This window comes from Papio anubis, chromosome 12 (genome assembly GCF_008728515.1).
Source record: "Papio anubis isolate 15944 chromosome 12, Panubis1.0, whole genome shotgun sequence".
Taxonomy (NCBI): domain Eukaryota; kingdom Metazoa; phylum Chordata; class Mammalia; order Primates; family Cercopithecidae; genus Papio; species Papio anubis.
Window position 1 is genome coordinate 8,883,976 of NC_044987.1, and position 11,201 is coordinate 8,895,176.

An 11,201-nucleotide genomic window follows, 5' to 3' on the forward strand; every position below is an offset into this window, starting at 1 on the left:
TAGGTGTCTGGGTGCAGCCTTCGAGGCCGAAAGCACTGCGGGAGATGAAGAGCTGCTGCCCCACAGTGTACTTCTGCGGAGTTGCCCTCTGAGATCTGGTGGTGCCTCTGCAATTCACCTTCTTTATTCCACAGGTACTAAGAACTGGAGAAGTCTTGCGTGGGGCCTTTTCTGTATGGACTCTTACCTGCCCTGTGCCCTGCCACTCCAGGTTCTTTTTTCTCTGCCTTCTCCGTTGTAAACTTAAGCATTTTTCTTAGAGTGAGCTTTTAAGAAACAAGACATTGCCAACCCTTGACCCCTTTTATCTCTCCTTCTGGAGAGAAAACGTTGCCTCTATTATGTATATGAGAGTATGATATGAGCAGTTGAGAACAGGTGAGGGGAGGGGGCACTATATAGATCTGTGGGGAAGTTTTTCTTGATTCTGGGGCTCTTGTGACATGCCATAAATGACCGCTTACCTCACTGTGTTCCATTACCTTGAATCCTTTTTAGTTTCTTTCGGTTTTCTTTTGTTGTTTTGAGACAGAGTCTCACTCCGATACCCAGGCTGGAGTGCAGTGGTGTAGCCTTGGCTCACTGCAGTGCTGCTTCCTGGGTTCAAGCAATTCTCATGCCTCAGCTTCCCTGGTAGCTGGAATTACAGGCATGTGCCACCATGGCTGGCTAAATCTTTTGTATTTTTAGTAGAGATGGAGTTTTGCCATGTTGGCTAGGCTAGTCTCAAACTCCTGGCCTCATGTGATCTGCCCGCCTCGGTCTCCCAATGTGCTGAGATTACAGGCGTGAGCTACCACGCCTGACCCCTTTGCAGTTTTTAAGAGTAATAGGTAAAGCTCACTATGAACACCTAGAAAGAAGCGTATTTAATGCAGCTTTGCAGAGAGCCAGTTCCTTACACCAGAGACCTAATCAAGAAATCCTTGTGCTGTTTGGGCATTTCAAGAGTTAAACGGATTTTAATCAAAAAACATCAAAAGCTTTCTACCCTTCTCCTCTCCTCTCCTGAATTCAAAAGGCAGTAATGCAGCTCTGGATATGTAATCAAATGTGGCTTCTTAGTTGCTTGGCTAGTTTAATGGAAAGGGATTGACATTAAATCTGGTCTTTTTTAACATCAGCCTTGATAATTTGTAAGAGAGAGTAGAGGGGACACTGATGAAATTCACAGATGAACAAACTGAGAGGTCCCATCAGGAAGGAATGAGAAATTAAGAGTCTTAGAGAGACTGGAGATGGACAGGAAGTCTCCCAGCAAAAATCAGCTTGGAAAAATTATATAATTCATCTGGGAAAAACAGTACAAGTTACATGGCTGATAGTCAAGAGAAGTAGTAAAACGATTGGGAACAGTGCTTTAGAGAACAAAGATACTACAGATGACTTCCGAGTTTTATATATTGACAACCTTAAAAGTCTGTGTCTTGGATTTGGGAATGCTCTTTCGCCAACCTGAAACCCTCCGTGGATGTCAGATGTCCTCTGATGACAAAAAAATGTAGAGATGAATATGAGAACATTAATTATTATAGTAGTTCTTTCAGGCCTAAGGTTTGATCTACCCAGTTGGTTTGCTAAGTATGAAAACAACAAGTTGTCCAGTTCACCCGAGCTTTTTCTTCCAGCAGAAAACGTGCATTCAGCTTCTCTTCCATCTGTGGTCATCTCCCTATTTCCCTAAGAAATTCAGAGTGCTGTGTTGAAGTTTAAAAATTGATCAGTACCGCCGGACACGGTGGCTCAAGCCTGTAATCCCAGCACTTTGGGAGGCTGAGACGGGCGGATCACGAGGTCAGGAGATCGAGACCATCCTGGCTAACATGGTGAAACCCCGTCTCTACTAAAAATACACACAAAAAAATTAGCCAGGTGTGGTGTTGCATGCCTGTAGTCCCAGCTACTGGGGAGGCTGACATGGGAGGATCCCTTGAGCTCAGGAGTTCAAGCTGCAGTGAGCTATGATTGCACTGCTGCATTCTAGCCTGGGTGACACAGTGAGAGCAGGCTCCCCGAAAAAAAAGAAATTGATTTTTAAAATAAATAAATAGGCTGGGCACGGTGGCTTACGCCTGTAATCCCAGCACTTTGGGAGGCTGAGACGGGCGGATCACGAGGTCAGGAGATCGAGACCATCCTGGCTAACATGGTGAAACCCCGTCTCTACTAAAAAATACAAAAAACTAGCCGGGTGAGGTGGCGGGCGCCTATAGTCCCAGCTACTGGGGAGGCTGAGGCAGGAGAATGGCGTAAACCCGGGAGGCGGAGCTTGCAGTGAGCTGAGATCCGGCCACTGCACTCCAGCCTGGGCGGCAGAGCCAGACTCCGTCTCAACCAAAAAAAAAAAAAAAATCGATCAGTACCTTCCTTTTGGGGAAGTTATGTATCTCCCCAAATCTGTCTCCTACTTCTAAGATGGAGACCTAGGGCCTGTGGTCAGGAAGTCAGGGAGTCCAGCTTTTTGTCTTTCTTTATAAGCTCGTGTGTGTCTGTCAGCTTGCCATGTTCAGGAATACACTCGTCATTTGTTGTCACTCAGCATTTACTGTCATGTTTTATGTGACGGCTGCTGATAAATTAATTCCCAAAAAGAAACTCCCACTCTAATGCTGCAGTCCTCACAGCGTCCAACAGAGCAGACAGCGACAAGGCAAGACAGCTGTGGCCTGGAGCGGTGCCTTCAGGGTTCTTTTTATTTTATTTTATTGATTTATTTGTTTTATTATTATTATACTTTAAGTTCTAGGGTACATGTGCACAATGTGCAGGTTTGTTACATATGTATACATGTGCCATGTTGGTGTGCTGCACCCATTAACTCGTCGTTTACATTAGGTATATCTCCTAATGCTATCCCTTCCCCGTCCCCATTCTCCACAATAGGCCCCAGTGTGTGATGTTCCCCTTCCTGTATCCAAGTGATCTCATTGTTCAGTTCCCACCTATGAGTGAGAACATGGTGCTTGGTTTTCTGTTCTTGCGATAGTTTGCTGAAAATGATGGTTTCCAGCTGCAACCATGTCCCTACAAAGGACACGAACTCATCCTTTTTTATGGCTGCATAGTATTCCATGGTGTATATGTGCCACATTTTCAGGGTTCTTTAGGTAGTAACTGATAAGCTCCCGAAAATAAGAGCTGGGTCAGCAAAATGGCACAGTGACAAGTGGAAACAGCAGAGGTGAGTGGAATTTTAAGATAAACTACCGGCCGGCTGCGATGTCTCACACCTGTAATCCCAGCACTTTGGGAGGCTGAAGCAGGCAGATCACGAGGTCAGGAATTTGAAACCAGCCTGACCAACATGGTGAAACCCCATCTCTACTAAAAATACAAAAATCAGCCGGGTGTGGTGGCGCGTGCCTGTAATCTCAGCTACTCTGGAGACTGAGGCAGGAGAATTGCTTGAACCCCTGAGGCAGAGGTTGCGGTGAGCCGCGATCGCGCCACTGCACTCCAGCCTGGCGACAGAGCGAGACTCTGTCTCAAAAAAAATAAAAATAAAAAAAAACATAAACTACCACCAAGATGTAACTATTTCAGAAGTCCCAAGAATACATGCATGAGAATAAGTGTCACACATCCAGGAGATTCACAGATAGTTCTTTCCCTCTAGGCATAAACAAAAGAGGAAACTTAATGCAAAAATTATATAATCATCTAATCAAAGTAATTCTGTACATAATCATGCTTCACAAATATTAAACTGTGTAAGCAAAAGTGGAATATTTTGGATATGTTCTAGAAAATATTTCAGAGGTGCTGTATAGTTTTACAAGAATATCCAAAATATGTTTAGTCAGCTACTAAAGCACCTTATTCTTCCAAGCACAATCCTACCCTACTCTTCCAATCTTTTATTTCCTAGTCTGTGCTATTCAGAGTGTTGCTTAAAGAATACTTTATTGTTTTTTGTGACACCACAATAGAGTCATTTTCCTATCTTACAGATTGGTCAGACAGGCCTTTCCTGTTTTACTAAAAGTTATCTTAGTAAACTAACAGGTCCCAGACCACCTGAGGTTTTACAGAACAGCTTAGATTTCTGTATGTGGCAAGATGCATAGAGCTCCATTTACTCAATGTTTTTAAACTTAAGATTGAACAAAGTAGTTTCATTGAGCTAGAGACAACTCAGTAAAAACTTTTATTCCACCTTATGCCAGTAATAACTACATTTGAAAGACCATTTGAAAAGCCTAAGAGCGTGAAGTGACAAACTATTTGCATTATATAAACTGTAAAATGTGCGTTGTGAGAGCATTTTATTGAATGTCATATGTTTGCAGACATTTGTCCTGTCTTCTTATTTACTACTTTAGATTTGTCTCTTAAGTTTGCATAGGTACAGATATGATTTTTGTGATCATCTAATTGCTTTGGAAATTTTAACTAAAGCATTATTAGTAAAATAATAGTTTTCATGGGCCAGGCATGGTGGCTCGTGCCTGTAATCCCGGCACTTTGGGAGACTAAGGTGGGTGGATCACCTGAGGTCGGGAGTTCAAGACCAACCTGACCAACATGGAGAAACCCTGTCTCTACTTAAAATAAAAAATTAGCCGGGCGTGGTGGCGCATGCCTGTAATCCCAGCTACTCGGGAGGCTGAGGCAGGAGAATCATTTGAATCCGGGAGGCAGAGGTTGTGGTGAGCCAAGATCACACCATTGCACTCCAGCCTGGGCAACAAGAGCAAAACTTCATGTCACTAATAATAATAATAGTTTTCACATATCATATCTGCTTATATTCAGAACAGACTATATTCCTTTTTAGCAGACGATGTTCTTTATGCCTGTATTTCAACATGTAACCCCTAGTTAAAGCCATTTTTTGTGCTGACACACGTAGACATCCGGAATTGAACTAAAAGTAATGTAACTGAATTATTTACATTTGGTTAGCTAATTGGTTAATTACTGATGATTATGAGTTAAGATTCAGTGTACTAGAAAATTTTAAATCAATGTGGTTTATGCTGAAACTCAGGTTACAGTTGCTTTACAAATCTAACTCCCAAGTATGTTACTGTCAACACCACTCTAGTAATTGAGGGTCATAGTTCAGAATAAAGTAAACACTGCTATGATTTCCTGTTTTAGTTCTCTGAAAAACAGATGCTAAAGAGTAGGTAATAGGAAATTGTACTTCTCTCTTGCTAAATATCTGTAATTTCTTTAAGGAGTTTGTGTATTTCATACGCTTGTTAGCGCCCAGCACATAAAGCCTGTGTCGACACGCTGATGACCACACTTGTGGTTGGCCCATGTGCCTCTGTCTGGCCCGCTCCTCCACTCCTGCCCCACCCATAAAACTTCACTGTCACTCTGACAAAAGTAGTTTACAAACTGTTAGTCTGCCTTTTAGATGTCATTAAAAAAAATCTCATTCTGTAACTTGGCTTTAAGTTAAAGAGCAGAAAAAAATAAATTAAACGGAAGGAAGCCAGAGGCTTTAAGGGCATCTCATTGTCTGGCGAGTCATCATTGTTTTGTTATATCAACATTATGAGTTCATTCAAGTTCGATCTATATAAACAAGTTATTAATTTCTAATATTTTGTAGGGAGCTGTCCTAGGTTTTCAAATTCCGGCAAATATGTGTGTGTGTGTTTTTTTCCTACATTTTAATTTTACTTCTCTTAAATGAAAACTTTTCTTTCTGATCTGATACTTCTACATTTTTAAAATACAGGTTTTAGCCAGGCGTGGTGGCCCACACTTGTAATTCTAGCACTTTAGGAGGCTGAGGTAAGAGAATTGCCTGAGCCTAGAAGTTCAAGATCAGCCTGGGCAACATAATGAGACCCCATCTCTACAAAAAAAAAATTAAAAAATTTTTCAGGAATGGTAGCACATGTCTGTAGTCTGATTGAGTCTGATGCAATCAGGAAGAATATACTGGGACTAGCCTCTGCCTAGAATGTGGGAAGTGCCCTATTCTCGTAGCCTCAGCTACTCTGGAGACTGAGGTGGGAGGATCACATGAGCCAGGGAGGTCAGGGGTGCAGTGAGCTATGATCATGCCCAGCCTGGGCAACAGAGTGAGACCCATAAAGAAAATACAGGTTTCTAGTAGCTTTTTATTACCTCCAGATTCTTGGGTTTTTTTTTTTGTCTATGCGTCTCTGGGACGGAGTCTTGCTCTGTCGCCCAGGCTGGAGTGCAGTGGCCAGATCTCAGCTCACTGCAAGCTCCGCCTCCTGGGTTCAGGCCATTCTCCTGCCTCAGCCTCCCGAGTAGCTGGGACTACAGGCACCGCCACCTCGCCCGGCTAGTTTTTTGTATTTTTTAGTAGAGACGGGGTTTCACCGTGTTAGCCAGGATGGTCTCGATCTCCTGACCTCGTGATCCGCCCGTCTCGGCCTCCCAAAGTGCTGGGATTACAGGCTTGAGCCACCGCGCCCAGCTACCTCCAGATTCTTGCAGAGCAATGCGACATCAAGGCAGAAGATCACTTAGTACATTTTAGGCCATCACTGTTGAGGTATTTCATTAAGTACCTGACTGTACTGTGTGTCCTAAGGCATCTGACACCGAGAACTGTCATTGCCTTTACTCCAGGAGACTGAAGTGTAAGTCAGACAACTTTGAAGCTGACAGATAATAGAAGAACCTTACAGATCCCAGAATCAGTATTGAACTAGGACAGAAATAACTACTATCGTGATACAAAAACTCAAAGTGTATCCATTCATTCTCACTTTAATATATGTGTCTATCTTACTGTTGGGCATGGGCTGCTATAAGGTACTTTGACTATTAGTTTAATTGTTGCTCCCTGATAATTAAAAAAGGAACCAGTCTGGTGTTCTAATGTTTATCATTTTTAAAAAACATTTTTGAGGTCCTATTGTGTGTCATTTTCTATGTGCTTGGTGCCAGCCATTATGACATTAGTTAGAGTTTAATGTGAATTGGGACTTTTTACTACTTTTCAGACAATACAAATACTTTAAAACATTTTAACTCCATTTCCCCCTCTAATGTTTTGTGTTATTTTCATCATTTGTATTCTAAAAATACTTAAAATCCTCTAAGACGTTAAAATTACTGCTTTTGCAATCCATATTTATTCAGAATACTCTGGTTTCCTTTTTTTGTTGCTACTCATTCCTTTCTGTATTTCCTTTTTTTAAAAAAATCTGTTGCTAGTCATTGTCCTTCAACTTGAAGAACTTCCCTTAATATTTCTTACAGTACAAGACTGAAGGTGACAGAGTTTCCCAGCTTTTTTGTCAAAGAATATCTTTAATTTGTCTTCCTTTTTGAAGGATTTTTTTTCTTTTTTAACCGCTTATTGAATTCTAGATTGGCAGTTACTGTCTTTCTGTATTTTAAAGACATTATTCTGTTACTTTATTGCTTCCACCATTTCTGTTGAAAAATCATCTATACAGCTATTGTTGTTCCCTTTCAAGGTAATACGTCTTTTTCTTCCGGCTGCTTTTTTGATTTTGTCTTTGTATCTTGCTTCTACCCATTTAATTATTGGCATTGATAGGTGTAATTTTCTTTGTATTTATTCTGCTTAGGATCCACAGAGCTTGGGTCTGCAGCTTGAGCTTTCATCAGGCTTAGAAAACTCTTAGCCTCTGTGTCTCCAGTGCGGCTTCTGTTGCATTCTCTCTTTTTCCCCTGCAGAGAGACTCCAGTTATACATAGAGTTTTTCGCCATGCGGTGCCTCCTGTGTTCCTTCAGCTGTTTTCATATTTTCCATCCTTTGTCGTGGGAACCGATGTGCTTTCATGATCAACAATCCTCTGTTCGCCTGTGCCCAGCTCGCTCTTATCCCCACGTGTTGAGTTCTTAAATTTCAGTTACTCTACTTTTAATTTCAGAATTTCCAAGTGATTATTAATATTAGATTCTAGTTCTCTGTTAAAATGATTGTCGTCTACTTTATTGAATGTATTCATCCAGGTTTTAAAGTCTTTGCTAACTCACTATCCACGTCACTTGTTTTTCTCTTGTTGTTGCCTCCTGATGTGCCCTGTACTTTTTATTGAATTTTAGACATCAGATATACAAACTTGCAGAGTTTCTGGAAGATGTTTTCCCCCTCTAGAAAGGATTTCCTTCTGCCTTTGGCAGGCAGTTGGACAAGGGCCAGATCACTTTAAGTCATTCTGGGATTGACATGATTTGGTCCTGAGTTTCAGTCTTTATAAAAGCCCTCTCTACTGTCTTTCTGCTTCACTCTTCACTCTTTCAGTGCCTACCACGGTGTCTAACCTATGGAAGGTATTTAGCAAATGCTTTCTCAATAAAGGGTTCTTTCAGATAAGGTTATTTATATAGATGGATAATCATTAAATTCTCAGTAGTAGTAGTTCAAATTCACAAAGGCTTTTCTCCCCCCGCCCCCGACCTTGCCCCACATTTCACCCTGTTTAGAGTCTGTAGATTCCATGCATTGAATACATTCAGGGGGACTTGAGGGTTCCCTGAGTATTGGGAGACTAATGACAAAATGCAGGAAAGAAAGACACTGATCACATGGGCATTTTTAAGTGGCTTTCAGATTAGTGCTCACCTTTGCCAGCATCCAGAAACATTTTTTATAAGTTCAGGGTTGAATAAAATAGACGAGAGAATAAGTCAGGAATCCCCTACTCTTCTGCAGTCATGACACTTCTAGACCAGTGCTCTGATTGTGGCTCCAGTTAACGTGCTTCCGCACCAGGGTTTTCTTCACTATTTATTCACTGAAGACATGTGTGGAAACACATAGGTTATATCTAAATTAGGCTTTTTTTTTTTTTTTGCTATAGAATTAAGCATTAAAATTAGAGTCATATTAGATAATTATTCTGCACAGATGAATACTTGTCTTACCTTACTTACCAGGTGACTGGTCTCTGAATTTAATTATCTATATAGTGAGTATATTTCTCTATTTGAAATTAAAGTTGGAGTTATTTAAAGATTTGGTTTACTGGCAGATATCTTATTCTCTTTCAGGTTTATATCTGTCTTCATGCTTAAGATTTGGTATTTCCAATAACTTGAACCAGTGTAACTGCTAGCAACAGTTGATTAGACTTTTACTGATTTTTCTTTGCCCCAGAAACATATCAGCCCATGTTTAAAGGATGCAAATCCAAATAATTCTTATCTTCATTGCCTAACATTATCTAGCTCCAGGATACTGCTGGTCAGTCCTATGTGTTTCCTACCTAACATGTCCAAATCAAAGCCCAGTGCAATGTCATCTCCAGACTTTTCTTACTCCCAATTTTAGGGAAAAAAATGTCTCTGAGGCTCCAACTTCCAGAATGTTGGAATAGCTTGATCATCAACAGATAATAATGATAAAATCTGGATTACTTGAAATTATTGGAGAATAAACAGAAGCAGGCAGAAACAATAAGAGTCTACCCTTGTAATAAACTATGTGAGATTTATGAGTTTATGGGTTTTTGTCTGAAAGCGTTCTCCAATCTCGGGGCAAGGATGCAAGCAGAAGCTATCAGAGCACTGAGTTTGATGCCAACAGAGCAACCAGAAAATTAAAAGGAAAATCCAGTTTTAAAAAAATTACTATACATGTGAAGAAACAGGAAAATGTGATAATTAAGGGGGAAAAAAAGTCAATAGAAACAGACTCTGAGATGACCCAGGTGTCACAATTAGCAGATAATGACTTTAAGCAGCCATTATAAATATGTTCAAGGACTTAAAGGAAGGTATACACATAATAAATGAACTTATAGGGAATTTAACCGATAAACAGAGCCTATACAAAAGACCAAATGGAAATTCCAGAGCTAAAGAACTCAATAACTAAAATGGAAAATTTACTAGATGAGCTTAACAGCTATTGGAGACAACAGAGGAAAAAGTCAACGGACAAGAAGATAGATCAGTAGAAATTGTCCAGTCTGAAGAACAGAAAGAAAAAAATTAAAATGCACATTGTAGGTAAAGGCAAGAATTAAAAGTAGAGCAGAATTGATGTGAAATGCTCCATGGTAATAAATTCCAGTAATTAATTCTGTGAAGAAAAAAGTTGAAAAATTAAAAATTCCTGGATTTTGAATGTCTAATCCTTAGTGTTTCCTCCAAGAATGAGGGGGAACATATCATCTGATTTCAAAGCAGTGTGTTTTTGGTTAACTTTCCTAAGGTCATTTCTTTCATGTGGCCATACATTTCTTAGCTTCCTGTCCTCGTCTTCCTCTTTCATTCCCTCATTCTTCCCAGTAGCTAATGGCCTTTTCCTTCTGGGTGCTACTTTTGGGAGCCAGTTAATAATGAAGTAGATGACTTCTGACAGTAGACTAAGACAAAGGAAGCCTGTGTGCTGGGACATTGTATAAGGATGCATTCTTAAGTCTTCTTTTGATGTATTCTCCTGTTGTGTGGCACTTTCACTATCATTTTCAAATTCTCAGGATTTCAGATCATGATGAATCATTTAGTTGTTTTTAAGCATCAGTCTTAAGAGTCTGTGAATGCAGAATACCAAATGATATTTCAAAATAGGCTTATTTTAATTATTAGTTCCTCTAGACACAATTCTGTTTCTTTTGGTTTAAACTCTGCAGGTGTTTCACCAAAACCAACAGCACTTTCAGCAGCAGCCCTCTCCCTGTGGTCCCTGTAGTAGCACCTTATCCTCAGGATGGTTTGGAAATGAAGCCCCTCAGTCACATGAAGGTGCCTGTATGCCTGGCTTCTGCAGTCCCTGATTGTGGTCAGTTGCCTGAGGAGAGCGTCAAGGACAATGTGGAACCAGTCCCTACTCAGCGTACCTGCTGTCAGGACATTGTAAATGACGTCAGCTCTGATCGCGCAGAAGATCCAGCAGAGTTCAGCAGAGGTCAGGAAGGCATGATCAACCTTGGGATTCCAGATCGTCTTCAGTTAGCTAAGAGCTGTGTATGGGAAGGTGATGCTTTCAGAGTTTCCCCTCTATGATTAGTTTACATAGTTCTTGGGAGACTGGGTGGGGTGCTGGGTCCTTCAAGAAAAGATAGGACTCGAGTTAAAGGATTCTTTGAAATTCTGTTATTACTCATGTCCTCCATCTCAGGCTGTCAGTCCCATCACACTTGGGAAAATCTATTTGGAAATAGGCTTTGATTTCATTCATAGGGTAACAGAAGACGTGGTGGAAGAATGCATTTTGTGAACATGAGCCCCTTTTTGATATGAGTTGGTTCTGGAGTGGTAACCTTTCTTTCAGATGGTTATT

General features: G+C 40.7%; 1 protein-coding gene across 9 annotated transcripts in view; it reads left to right on the forward strand.

Annotated features, from left to right (window-relative positions):
- CDON (cell adhesion associated, oncogene regulated) overlaps window positions 1-11,201 on the forward strand; it is a 242,908-nt gene that overhangs the window by 227,860 nt on the left and 3,847 nt on the right. For 7 of the 9 annotated variants that reach the window (XM_021926733.2, XM_009187617.4, XM_031652805.1 and 4 more), the window contains one exon: window positions 10,552-10,895. In XM_021926733.2, coding sequence (XP_021782425.2) covers window positions 10,552-10,895 — 344 coding nt within the window. The remainder of the gene's footprint in view (window positions 1-10,551; window positions 10,896-11,201) is intronic. The other 2 variants (XM_031652806.1, XM_031652807.1) reach the window with 1 other exon arrangement.